Source organism: Gastrolobium bilobum, unplaced genomic scaffold (assembly GCF_033153095.1).
Source record: "Gastrolobium bilobum isolate Gb01-03AN ecotype WA unplaced genomic scaffold, APGP_CSIRO_Gbil_v1 utg2810, whole genome shotgun sequence".
In the NCBI taxonomy this organism is placed as follows: domain Eukaryota; kingdom Viridiplantae; phylum Streptophyta; class Magnoliopsida; order Fabales; family Fabaceae; genus Gastrolobium; species Gastrolobium bilobum.
This window is the reverse complement of record NW_026895666.1, coordinates 732,069-746,700: the sequence shown is the minus strand read 5'-3', so window position 1 is coordinate 746,700 and position 14,632 is coordinate 732,069. Positions and strand designations below refer to the sequence as shown.

Genomic DNA, 14,632 nt, shown 5'->3' with positions numbered 1-14,632 from the left:
TATAAACTCATAACAAAATCTAAAAAAATAAGACCAGAAAGAGATTTTTAAGATTTTACAATGAATAGAGTGTTTTAAGTTATCTTTATTTTTTTATTTTTTAAAACAAGAAAAAAAATTATTTATTATTTTTTGACTCTTTTTTTTTTTTTGGTAAGCATTTTTTGACTCTTTCTTTTCTCTATCCCTCTATCTAAAATCAGAGTAATAGCATAAGGTATTTAAAAACTAATAAGTATTAGGATATTGTGTAGTAAGGGAAAAAAAACATGTGAGAACTTTAAAAATTCCCATAAATTTTCGTAGAAATAAGTAAATATTCCAAAGTAAAAGGATACAAAATAATACTACGCATATATATTTCTATTCACAGTATCTCACATGATGATTAATTAATTATTAAATCTAATTAATTAATAATAATACAATAAAACATTTATCTAATTTTTAATCGCAATTTCTCCTATAACTTTTTTTAAAATTCGTGATTAAGTATATATAGATAAAGATATTATTTAAATAATTTTGAAGGGTAACTAATTATTGATATCTGATCCAAATCTTTTTCGCGAACATTACAATTAATGAAAAATGAAAACTTTGCAAATTATTATTTTACATGAACTTATGACGTAAAAATTTCATTCCATCTTGTTTATAGATTTTAAAAAGATAAAAACTTATCAAAATTCATATAAATTGTTTTCCTATAACTTGCTATATAAAGAGAATATTCGTCTCCGAATAAGTGCCATGAGGATACAAAGCCAACAAAATGAGGTGTATAAAAGTAAGTGCGAAGAGTTTACTATTAGATAAAAGTAAAGACTACACATTGACAGGGTGGAATTGAAGGAATATTTTGGATGAAGACTTGGTAGGTCAATACTCCACGTGGGTAAGGAGGGACCAAAATTAGCATGAAAAGAAGAGAGAAGTGAAAAAGAATAGGGCACAAGATCCAAGAAAGAATGGTGCCGTACCTAAGTGACGCCATTCTATTCTTTATAGTGCAAGAGTTTTGTGCCCATTTGGCAGTTCCTTCTTTAATATACTATCGCATATATATAGCTCCAGTGTCATCACTCATCACTCATCACTCACTCAACACTATTAAACTGCATGCCACAACAATTTTGCTTCACTTCCACTGCTCCTCCTTTGTTCTTCTTTCACTCAATAAACCTTACTTCAAGTCTATAACCGCCCCAAACCCAATACAGATACTGCTCCTATTCTTTAACCTTACCCTTTCTCACTGACACGCATTACACAATTTTAGAACGTTTCGCTATCAACCGTTGAAATATCAAATCAGTGTAGAATTGAATGACAGTGCCTGCCAGCCTAACTCATCTCTCTCTTCTTTATGACCCCATCAGTGTGTGTCAATTTAACCGCTGCTTACTTTTTATGGAGGTGGATAATTCAATTTTCCCACATGCTGTTGTTGTACCTTGAATCTTCGTTTTAGCTGCGGATTACCATTTTTAAATCACATTTTGCAATTTTAGATATTGTACTTGACTTTACTGTTCCTTATCTCCATCGATGTTTCTTATTATGGGTGTGAGTTGCACCACATGTATGTTTTTATCTCTTAGGTTTTATATTGAAGGGTGTGTTTCGATCATAATGTTAACCCATATGGCATTGTCTCCCGTGTCTTTATATATATAGGATCCTATGAAGCCACTCCTTTTTTCATAAATAATATCACTATCGATCTCAGTCTCGCTCTATGCTGTACCACTGTTATGCCCACATATACGTGACTCTCACCAATTATTATTATCAACTACCAAGAAAAAAAGAATATAATTAACGGGGATGAGGTCAGTCTTTAAAAAGGAAATCACGATCAGTACTAATTTTTGGATGTGAACATCGGTTGGTTTTACCTACATTGTTGTACCTATAAGGTTGCAAATTGTGCTGTTAATTATTGGTTAACACGGACTAGAGGAGGAGGGGGATGACCAATAAGAGGTGTTGAGTTTGTGTGGATATGCAACACTATTCTATCTGTGAATTATATTTTGTATCATCAACTTGTCGTGACGTGGGTCATATATATGCAAAAGAATATCCGGGGACCCCTACTTGATAATTAGGAGATATATAACTATCTTGCATTAATTTGAGTTTGATTTCTTGTTTTCTTGTTTTCTTGTCTTACCTATTAATTCCTAGTTAGTGACAATGGTTTCGCAATTGAAAAATCTATATGATGGGAATTGTGTTCTGAAAGACACGCACGGTAAAAAAAAATAAAAAAATAAAAATGCCACTCAGCCCGATGTTCATGTCGTTATATGTTGCGCTGTAACTTCAACGTGCTTGATTTACATTGCCTTGTAATACAATATGAGTTGAATATTTTTCCTTCCTTTCTTTTTTTGGGAGGAGAAACCCTATATGTATATATGTTATTAGGGGCAAAAAAGGGAACTACTATAAACGTCCTTTGAAATTGGAAAATCTTCCAAAATCAGGATCCTCTCTCCTGGCGATGGATATCTGATATTTCAACAGAATCATACCCTCTGATTCGAAATGCAATGATTATAGCACAACGGAAAAGCAGCAGTAGCTGAGCAAAATTGCTTGTTGTAAAAGTATCGAGTGGTCTCTCCCTCTCTCCCCAAACCCACACACCGGCCACATCATGAAATCCACATGCTGCAGGGAATCTCAATCCTCACACGGTCACACCATGTGCTGCACTAACTCAGGGCCTTAATATGCCTCCTAGCTAGTACGACGTGACAAACACGTTCCTCCCGCGCTACATGGCAAAACAATTAAAAATTTGCAAAAAAACCAAAACGACGGCAAAATATAAGGTTACTAGCATCTCTACTTCCCAATTTGGCTATGCTGGAGCAGGACCACAGATATATACCACTCTTCTCCTTAACCTTTTCCTCTAATCTTGATCACCCCCCATTCCTAGCTCGTCTTCCGTTTTATTGCATCTTTGCAATAAATTGTATATGGTGATTAAACAAAAAAAACTGAACTTATGAATAATTAATGAGTGTGGATTTGAATGAAAATACAACTATTCCAGAATTTGAGATCTGATAAAGACCAAGTACTTTCCGCTGCATGAATTTGTTTAAATATTAAATAAGAAGCGAGAAAGAGGTATATGTCGAAATAACAATAACAACATTCTAAATTTAACTAGGGTACCAATTTTGTTGTACTTGTGTGAAAGTGGGAGTGGATTTGGTTCCAAGATTGGAAGACTCTTCTCACATGGGGGGAAAATAAGATCAGCTATCCCACCCTCTCAAACACGTGCCCGTAACTTACACGGCATGGTGCGTGTCCCTGCCCCTCTCCCGGCCCCCTAACAATTAAACAAAACCATCTCCTCCCCCCTCTTCCTACTATAGCTACTACCCAGCTCCTTGACTTCTCCATTTTCACTACATGTTGGTTAATCTTCTTCCTTGTGTTCTTTTGTTTCTTTCTTTTTTTAATTTATATGTGTTAAATTTCGAAAAGGAAAAAAGAAGATGCAATCACACAGTCTCGGACTTAGCTGTATGCCTGTATCTCTTTAACGGCAGAGTTAAAACAAATTAAGAAACGGACACGGTTTTTAGGGGAGCTTAGAGAGAAAAGAACTCAGTGCTGTAACATTATTATGGAACCGTTTGCTCTTCACCAAGGGAATTTACAGAACTCTCCACAAGCTAGCTTTAAGCTTCTTCTCCGTATGACACGGACAAATGAACAAACGGAGCTGAATTCTTCTTCACCATTACGATACCGAAATATAAAATCTGTACACCAAATGAAATAGTCCTTTCTGGCTTTAAAGATAAGACTGAAATCAAATACCTAAACTAAACGTAAGATTATTGTCAGCAAAGTGGCATGTTCAAATCGATCATTGTCTTCTTTCTTCGGTTGCGCGACAAGAAGAACAAGAGCCAAAGCGGGACACATACGTCTATGGCTTCAGCTGAATCCACTCGTAGCGTCCTTCCAAGGGCACGTCTTTCACAATATCATAATTATACCTGCAAAAGAATTTTTAAAGGAATGATGGTTCAATTTGATATACTAATTATGATGTGAAAATTCAAAATAAAATAAAATAAAAATTAAAAAAAGAAGAAGAATTCCTTGTTGATTTAACTTACTTGTCTTGAAACTGTTTCTGAATGTCTTTCTCGGCGGTGGCAAAGAATTCTTCGAGCTCCAACTCCGTTGGCATGTTTTGCGCCGTTGATAAAGGATGGCGATAATTGGTTTCCATTGACTCCAGCTCTTGTAAATTTTCTGGAAGCTCGCTCGAGTGGCTCATCTCTCTCCTGTGCGAGACCAACAATGGTGAACAAAATATTATGGTTCAGAATTATAGGATGTACACGTGTGTGTATCTATATATATATATATATATACACACACACAAAGAAGAGGTTTTGAACGGAAGATATTATGACTGTTGAGACACCAATTTATTACATACTTTTTCAAACTCAAAAAGATTTGAATTATTTAAAACTTTGAAAAGAGAATACTATGAACTAGCTTGAAGCAGTTTCAAATTTAAAAACCTTTCAAATTCTTCACCGCAGTTGCACGTTGAAGTTTCAACTTGAGCGCTCTCCACCTGAAAAGAAACGTTGGATGCGGTGCATTAAATTTGGAGAGAAAAAAAAAATTGAATGAGTGAAAGAGTAGGACATATAATTAAAGAAGCAACAAAACGCTAGTTCAACAAAATCTATAACGGCATTTAATTGTTCAGTTCAGAGAATTTAGAAAACGAAACAGCTCTTTAATTTTTTTCTTACCTCCAGATCTATCAATTTGATCCTCTCCTCATCGAGGCCAATGGATCCGTTGCTAGAACAACAAGACGCCGGGAATTCAACGGAGGAAGGACTGGAGCAGCTTTGTTCCGTCTCAAGTTCCGGCAGAACTGTCGCCGTCTCCAGCTTGACGACGGCAGCACTCCTACTCCGACTCTTGAGCTGAACGAAAGCTGACGATGCTGTTGAGAATTTTTGCTCTTCGTTGCTGTTGCTGTTGTTGATCTTCGTTCTCTTCGGTGTTCGTGCAGCTGAACTGGTAGCTCCCATGGCTAATGCTGCTCGAGCTCGTGTCTTGACACCGACCTCAGCGATCTCCATTGATATAAATCTCTCAGCAAGTACGTGCTCCTGCGATTCTTCACCTCACCCTCCCTTGTCAGGTCTTCATGCTCGCTGCTGTGCGTTTTTCTGATTTTGTTAATGTAAGAGAGAGAAAGAGAGAGAGAAGAGAGAAGGGGGAAGTGTGGTGTGTGCGTAATTTGGCTCGCGCGCGCGTGGAGTACGGAGACGACGAAAATTGTGATAATGACGAAAGGGGTTCAACGGTTGGGATTGGGTAATTGCTTTTTATTAGTGGTGCTGGTGATGGTTGTGTGTGTGTGTGTTGTGCGTCGTGGTGGTGGTCCAGTCTCCGTTAATAGTGACGGGGGAATCTGGAAACGGGGAATTTGACGGCGCCGTTATGTGGATCGAGAGTGGGGTTGAAACCTGCGCCGAAGCAAGGTCAAATGGAGGAGTGACACGTCATAGAAACTGACGGTGCAAGGAGCCGAAACGGAAGATGGAGTTGTTGGACTTGGAAGAGGATTAAGGCTGTGACAGAGGAAGGGGTGACCGTGCAGACTGCGGTGGGATTACACCGCAAGTAACGCAGATTTTGCGCTGGAAACTAGAATCATGCGGTTACGATGAAAAATCATCATACATTTGCGTTGCGTTGCGTTGGAGAATTCCGTTTGGTGGAGAACCGGTCTTAAGCAAAATAATTGTGTTCAAAACCGAATTACGGATATATCCCTCCTCTGAATAGTGAAACGCAAAAATGCCATTTCACTACTCCCCACCATGTCTCCTGTTTCTGTGTCGTCACCACACCAAGCAAGCACACGAGCACTTGGCGCTTATCGTCCTTACATTTTTATGCACGATTCATTTTTATCCTTTACCTTTTTAACTTCCTCCTTTCCTTATTAGTGTGAGTGAAGATAAAAATAACTTTTTTTTAAAACATGATTAGTTTATCTCTTACATTAAATTTACAATTTTCCGAATAGATGATTTGTAGAAATATTGAGGGGGTGTTTGGTGGAGGAGAAAAAAAAATTTATTCGAAAATCACGATTTCCTCCAAGAATATGATAAAAAATGAGTTTCACGTGAATGTTACTTAAACGTTGTTTGATAGACTAACATATTTCCGGTAATATTGGGTTAATTTTCTTGATGCTATCTTTAGTTGTATTAAATTTTCTCTTGCCATACAAATTCTAATATACCACCTCCTGGATGGTATTCCTAGATTATTTTTTCAAAAAAATTTACACACAAAATAAAATTTAGAAAATTTTAAAAATCTTGTACCAAACGTGAATAAATAAAATTATCACTTTCAATTTCTCAGAAATCCTAAAAAAACTTTTGTAACAAACGGCCCCTTAATTTCAATCCTAATTCAGCCTAATTAGGATATCAATTTAATTTTAATCACAATATATTTCGAATTATACTAATCCTAATTCCGACGTAAACTTGACTTTAGTCACACTGTCTCAAGTAATGTAATTTCACATTAATTTTAAAGTTAATTTGAGAAGTGAACCACATTTACTCCAACTAAGAGTTGTGAATGCACCGCATCCTGGATTCCTGGTAATTCTTTTAATTCTCTCATTCAACACATCATATATTTGTCCATTTCCTTGATAGTGCTCCACTTTTTTTCTTTTGAACAGAAAGGGCTATAGCCTATGTAGCACCGATACGACACGCGACACGTGACACGACACGACACGACACTCCGACACGTCAATCCTAAAAATTTATGGATTTCGACACGTTGGGACACGTTTTAATATTAAATAATATTTTTAATTTATATAGTGTATATTTCATTTAATATTTAATAATTTAACAAAAAAATGAAACTAAATTAATAATACCCATCAACACGTTATAAAGATGGAAACTTTAATAAAAAAAATAAGAACTGGGATGAGAGAGAGATATAATATCAGATAGAGAGATCAAATCATATTAGAGAGAGATCAGAGAGAAGAAGATACAACAAGAGCGTGATAGGAATTGACAACAATGATGCTGAGATGATCTCTTATCTACTTAAGGGGAAAAAAGAAAAAAAGAAAAAATTGATCAGGTGGAAGCTTTATTAATATATTTTAACTTTTAAAAAAAATTTAAAAAAAAATTAAAAAAAAAAATAAAAAAAAAATAAAAAAAAATTACGAAAATGCCATTTGACCGTGTCGGACACGGTCAAATTCGCGTGTCGGAATGGTCAACGTGTCGGAAAAAGTCAACCGCGTGTCCGACACCGTGTCGGAGCGTGTCGCCGTGTCGGAGCGTGTCAGACCCGACTCTTCCTGTTTTTACAAGTGTCCGTGCTTCCTTGGCTATAGCCCAAACAAACAGAAAAATTAAGAACCTCTTTTTTTTCTTTTTTTTTTTGGAAATAAAAAATTAAGAACCTCTAACACGATGCAAAGAGCGCACAGGGCTATAGTGCTCCACGCTTAATTGAATATAAGATATTTTAAAATGACAAAATAGATTGGAGTTGTAGAAGAGTGAAGGAGGGACATGGTACACTGCAGTCATTTAATTTAGGGCCATAACGGCTATATATTTGACGAAACTGGTAAGTATAGAAATTAAATGTAGAATAAGGTCAAATACGTTTGAGATACGCATGTCGCACATGTGCATTCACGTACACGTGGGTCACATAGATCAATTGCCAGGACTTGTCTCTACCTACGTACATCATCCATTCCATCCTCCGTGCAAATCTTTTTTTTTTTTTCACAAAAAAAAAAGAGATAAAAAGAAATAACAGCTTAAAATATAAATAAAATAACTTGAGAAATTTTTAATATGATCAAACGGTTCTCAAAAGAATTTAATCTCGCTTTAGTCACAATTCATTTTTTCTTTCCAGGTTTTTTTTTTTTTTTTGGTATAAGATTAACATTTATTTGGGGAAACAAGACTCTTCCCTTTCATAAATACTTTTTTACAAGTTCGAGCCCTTGATGTTGTAAAAACTCTTCAATCACTAAAAGAATTTTATTTTTATTATTTGAGCCACTTTTTATAAGTTAATTAAATTACAAGTCTTTAATTTTCACTTCCCCCCCTCTTTATAGGGACCTTTAATTAGTCTCTTTTACTCACACACATATAAATATACTTTAGATACTATCAAATTTTGCATATGAAATAAATAAATTACTAGACTGTCTCAAATACCTTTGAAAACCCTGGGCAAATGGAGAGGGGTGTTAAAGTTTGTTGGGTCCGTGACCCATGATGGACTCCTGACTCAATTAATAGGTGTTCTAATCTCTTGCGTATAAGATATGATTAGATGCTGAGTCGTCAGAGTCAAGCGATTAAAAGCAGACATGAAAAAAGAGAAACTTGCAAGCCAGAAACGAAGATCCTAAGGAAGAAATCCAGCATCATATTGCTGAAGAAAAAGAATACTATGTAGATTAAAATTATTTATCCTCTTTAAAGATAAAAACACTTATTTGAGACACTTGTTTAACTTGTCCTTCTAAAAGGTGAAGTCCTCCAATTATTGAGTTAATCTTTTGTGTAATCCATTTTTCATAATGGAAGTTTTTTGGATTTGGTCATATGATTTTTACTTTTCACATCGAAGATAATTTCCATATTAAAAGTTTTGATGTTCTCTTATTTCCTTATCTCTGTTTATTTTTATTTTTGTTATTTGTTCATCAACACTTCAACATGGAGAAGACGAGGCTATTTGACATAGAGATCGGGCTCTGATACACAAGAAAGTTAAACCAACCCCTCAAATCCAAGGGGAGGAAAAGGAACATATCATTTGCCATCAGCTCAGCACATTTTCCACAAAGACCAAAGCGAGCTTTTTGTGCCCCTTTCCTTTATTTTCTTGAAAACTTTCCATTTGATTTATTTTTTTCTTGTAATTTCTTTGTCCCTTTAATTTGGCTTGAACCTTGTTGTGTGATATATGTTTTGGATGACTTCAGTTTCCAGGGGCCCATTCCATGCATTCTCTCATGTGTGGACAGACACAAAGTACCATGATTTGCATGCAGGTTCCGTTACAAAGTATTAGGCGACAATTTACGATAAATAAATAAGTTGTAAGAAATTGACAAAAAGGGAGACTAGAAGTCCATCAGCTAGTTACTCCTCTGGGTATAGGTAATATGAGCAAAAATAACTACATGGGTAAACAGTCTAAGAAAAGTCCGAGTGCTTATATAGTTAAGAAAATGAAAACTTAACCCCGAAGCCATGCTCTCAATAATTTGTTTAAGTCAGGGGTTCAAATCTTATTGTAGCTCAGTTACTTAATGTGTCTCTCTCCTCGAATGAGGGATTAGTCTTATCCTTCTTTCGGTGACAAAGCTCAATGCATTTATTGTTCTAATAAAAAATAATGTTCGGGACCGTATACCAAAGACAATGTGACTATATATATATATAACAGGATTTATAAATCTTATGTTACTGCACCAAAATATTTTTTGCAGCTGAGACAATAAAGAGGCCGGGATCACAATTTTTTTTCTCTTTCCTCATCTCACTTTCTCTTTCTTTTTCACTGTCTCTGCTGCAAAAACTTTTTTAGTGCAGCAACATAAGATTTATAAATCCCATATATAATTTACATTCATTGAAAATAAGCATTTTTTTAGTGTGTATTCTCGTACTCTCTTATATTTTATTTATAATCATACTAAAATAATAATTTTAAAATCTACATAAATTGATAAATATCCTTTATTTATTTATTATTTATTTTGCATAAGATTCTCTTCACACAATTTATTCAGTATGTCTTTAAATAATTAAACTAGTTTAATAAAGAAATTGATAAAAAGGTAAGTAATTAATTATAGGGAAAAACTAGAGTTATGTAACTAGAAAACATAAATATTTTCAGTTGACACAAAACAACTGATGGACCCACATGTGTTTTTTCAAAAAAAAGAAAAGAAAAGAAAAGCATAAAAATCAATATATCAACTGGACAAATTTGTGATTTTGATGTAATATGACCGTAGTTTAACCCTTAATTATATGTTCTACTTCCAAAAGGTTTCAGCAGCTTATAAAATTGGGAGATTCTCCATAGTTTTCTTTAATTTTTTGCTCATTAATTATGCAAAACTCATAATTACGTGAAATCGTAAGCTGTGCCTGCAGGATGACACGTAGTATACTAGTATATATACATACTGATATTCTTATAGGGCACAAGGTGTTAAGATACCATAATAGAAATAAAGGATTTTAGATTCCTTAGAACAATTAGACAGGAGGATATTCAAGATTATCCAAACAGTGAAACAGGATTTATCAGAGGGAGATAACTCACTTTGATAAGATTCGAAACATCAGGTAAATAGTTTACTTAATTTTGCAACTTTAGTAAAATGTTTGTACATCCTGGTTCAAATTAAAGGTTACCTAACATTACAACCTCTTTAAATCAAAGGTGAGATAACAATAAAGTAAGATTCCCATGAGGATAATGGACAAGGGCACATGGTTTGTAACCTTAATTTAAAGAGTGGGCACGGAAAACTATAATAGATTTATACTTGTATTAGACTAGGGTTTTGAGCGCCACTAATTATTGCCCTCATTATGTGGCTTGGATTTAACTTTAATCTGAAAGTGCTTTTAGTACACTTTAATTAATTGAAACTGAGCGCCGGTGATTGAATCATAATAGGCCAACCGTGGCCCAACTAATATATACTCTGCAAGAAAAATGCTATTTGCTGCAGGCTTTTTCCGCCTCGCTGGCGCTTTTCCATTATTTCTATAACTTTTTTCTCTCAAATTCACCCCTTTGTTATCCTCTCTTGTTACGGATCTACAAAGAGTGAGTGCTGATACAAGCGAAGCAGCAGCAAAGTAGAGAATATATGAATGCGTGGTGGCGTGGTGGTATTGAATTACCCATACAATCGAAACTAACCTATAAGAAAATCGTCATTCAAACACACACAAAAAACAAAAAGTCGCACATATTCACTTTGCTGTTCTCAGATACTTTTAATTAAGGTACATAATTATTATTATTTTTTTCAAATTTGTATAGATGCATATAAAGTTATTTCTAAACAACCTACATTCAATATAATACTTTATGAAAATTATTTCCTCTATTTGTCTCTATCTAATATTATTATTATAACGTTGTCTTAATTAAACTAAAATTTCGGTCAAAATCTAAAGTCATTGTTCTTTTTATTTTTGTGTACTTGATTGTTGTGTTTTTGCATTTACGACTGGGGTCGAGTATATAGCTACGACTAAGGCAAACAAAGAAATATTGTGGATGAAGAAGTTTCTCTCTGAACTCGACCATGATCAAGACAAGTACGAGCTGAGATGTGACAATTAAAACACAATTCATCTTGTGAATAATTTGACCTATCACTTTCGCACTAAACACATTGATGTGAGTTATTACTGGATTCAAGATGTGTTAGAAGATGGAGAGCTTAAACTCATCAAAGTGCACACTGACCTGAATTGGTTTGGCATGATGACGAAGCCGGGACCAGCAAGAAAATTTGAAGACTGCTATGAAGGTGCTAGGCTGCTGTTGATGCTGACGCCTTAAAGTCAGAAGAGAGAGAATTGTTGGGCCTATTCCTCCTACAATGCCCAAGGCCCATTGAGTGGTTTGAAAAACCCTAAACATTCTTCCTCCCTTGTATAAGCATTAGAGTTGGGATAGAGGTGACATTGGCTTGAGAGACAATTTTAAGAGAACGTTTAGGGATGAATCTTAGACCTCCTTAGGAAAGTTTGAGAAAAAACCACCATTGTATGTGCGGTTTGAATGTACCGCCATTTTCTGTGAAGCTTGATTCTTGTAACCCATTATTTTTATAGTAAAGTTTCATTATGGACTATTGTTTCATGGGTTTTTACTTTTTCACATTGGAGAAAGTTTTTCTACTTTAAAATCTACTTGCGTTCATCTTTTTCTCTCTCCTTTATAATTTTCATTTCTGTCGCGTATAGGCTGACCTGATGAGTTCAGGCCGACCTTTCTGATTGTGCCGGGCTCCGAGCTCTGAGCTCGACACTTGACTTTCACAAAGACTTCTTAACCGAGATTGAGGGACCGAGTTCATTCTTCCCAGAAGAATATAACAATGGGAAAATGTGGGTGAAATTTTTCGAAATAAATTGCTTTTGAAACTCAATTATGCAATTATATAAAATAAAATAAAGAATTTATTAAAACTTTTAAGACGCAAAAAAAACAAGAGCCAAACCTTGAAACAACGGTAATTTTTTTTTTTACCAAAAGATCATCTTGTGCATCAGAATTTGTTTTCTTTTTCTCAAGACAGGAAAATGTGTTGAAAAAAGAAATCATCTCAATATATTTACAGGAGAAAAATATTTAATATGCTCCCGGTCCACCACTTATTTAGTGGTCCAGACCAATCAAAATCAAGTATTTTCTATGATTTGTGTACGTAGAAGAGAGAAAATTTGTTTTTTTCTCAACATGTCAACCCGCCAATGGGAGGAGCACCTGCATCGGGTGCATAAAAATATGCACTCGTACAGGAGTATGTGTTACATCAATTTAACTTTTTGGTGGACAACTGCAATAAGTAAATTATATTAATCTTTCTTGAGATTAACGTTAATCAGTGGCGGAGCCGGGCTCAAATTTGAGTCTGTGCCAAAAAAATTTACGTGTATTTATTTTGCTTAACTAGTTCATATCATAATATATTTAAATTGGGGAATGATCCGTTTATAGATTTTTTTTATAAATTTTTATAAATTATACTATATACTCTCGGAAGTACATAGTGTTACCTAGTGTACTTCCGGGAGTACATGGTGTGGTTTGTAAGAGTTTATAAACAAAAAATTTATAAATATAATCCTCCATATTTAAATTATATTAAATATAGAGCACCTGAGCAAGCAGTACCAAGAAGAATTATAGTTTTATTAAATATTTTTTTATACAAGTGAAAATTGAACACATAACCTAATACAACTTACCCAAATCTCTTGCAAAAAATATTTTAAGTTTTAGATAGGGCCAAAATACAAGTTGTAGCCCAAGCCAAATTATAATTTTAACCTGGGCCAAATTATAATTAATTATATAATTATATATAATAAGTATAATTTGTTAAAATTTAGCCCGGACTGAGGCTACACCCAGGATATACTGGCTCCGCCACTGCGTTAATTACCCTTAAATTTTTCTTATTTGAAAATTTATTTATACTACTTTATGTTATATATTGTTTTTACATTTTGATATTATTTTTTAAGAAGTTGCATTCAATACTTCTCCTACTTTTATGTTCAGATTACATAAAAAATTTCCTTAATAAAAAATAAGGAAGTAAGGGAGATAGGTGTAATTTTTGGAATAAAAACAAGTGTAATTAACATTAACTTTAAAATACATCAATATAATTAATTATCCATAGCTATTATAATTTAGATTTGATTTGTTGGATAAAATCTCTATCGAGTTTGAACAAAAGCCAAGGCAAAAAAATTTTAAATATTGTTTTTTAATAAAAAATTATGAAAATATAATCGTTTTAAATGTATTTACAAATGTATAAGAGAGACACGTCCCACGAGGGCGTGTTTCATCAAATGCTGACATGTGGCACAAAAAGTCAACAGTTTACTCGTAAAATTTTGGAAGTCTATAACTTTTGACTCGGATATCCGAATTAGGTAAAAAAATTTATGATTCCACATAATTTTTTGAGAACTACGCAATGACACCTCATTTGACATATTTTGTCTCTCGCAATCGTAAATAAAGTTCAAATTTACAACAATGATACTATAAGAACGTTTAAACCCAGATTAATAAAGAGAAAACTACTCTTATGATTAGAAACATTCCTATTAAAGATCCTTATGATTATGATATCATTGTTACAATTTGAAATTATATTTATAGGGGACAAAACTTCAAATTCTGCATAACTTTTGGAAACGAATATGTTGGCAAGTCCGTCAAAAATATTTTTAAAAAATGTTTCCTTGTGCTCCACTTTGCATATTTTTTAAATTTATAGTATATTTCGCACACACATATGTTAATTAATTAATTTATTTATAATGCTTTTAAATTCATTTCCATTTTTCTCTGTCAATATGTAGCCATCAATTATGAGAAAACTACCAAGACATCCATTTTTCTAGAATACAATTAGTCATTTTAAGTAGAACCCTCAATTTTACAATAAGCACTAGTTTAGCTATTGGTCGTAACAAAAATTATCTTATTAATTCCTCAAATAAAATGTCATAAAGATCTGTTGCTACTTTGATTTATGGAGTGTAGTTCACATTATCCCTTTCGCGGGTAACGATAGAGGACACCATGTACATCTATCCAAAAGCACAAAAAAGATAAGAATAAAAGGAACACAATCATGTTTTTTTCCCTTTCTTTTTTTCCCCTTTTTTATCTAATTTTTTTTCCTGTGACGTGATAGAGAAAAATAAAAATTGCGAAGAGAAAA

The 14,632-nt window shown here is 33.9% G+C and overlaps 1 protein-coding gene across 1 annotated transcript; it reads right to left on the bottom strand.

The window, feature by feature from the left end:
* Nucleotides 1–3,640: 3,640 nt before the first annotated feature.
* Nucleotides 3,641–5,730, bottom strand: LOC133287632 (cyclin-dependent kinase inhibitor 7-like). The gene is made up of 4 exons (XM_061485282.1): nt 4,818–5,730; nt 4,578–4,633; nt 4,161–4,331; nt 3,641–4,037 (listed from the first exon to the last, which is right to left on the bottom strand). The coding sequence occupies exons 1-4, from the start codon at nt 5,154–5,156 to the stop codon at nt 3,968–3,970; spliced, it is 636 nt and encodes a 211-aa protein (XP_061341266.1). The 5' UTR covers nt 5,157–5,730; the 3' UTR covers nt 3,641–3,967.
* Nucleotides 5,731–14,632: the final 8,902 nt, after the last annotated feature.

Bases quoted from the DNA above. Each gene is read 5' to 3' on its own strand.
- LOC133287632 (XM_061485282.1), bottom strand. From the start codon at position 5,156: ATGGAGATCGCTGAGGTCGGTGTCAAGACACGAGCTCGAGCAGCATTA. The intron at 4,332-4,577 runs GTTTTTAAATTT...GGTCTCGCACAG, and splicing joins TGCGGTGAAGAATTTGAAAG to GAGAGAGATGAGCCACTCGA. The intron at 4,038-4,160 runs GTAAGTTAAATC...ATTCTTTTGCAG, and splicing joins CAGAAACAGTTTCAAGACAA to GTATAATTATGATATTGTGA.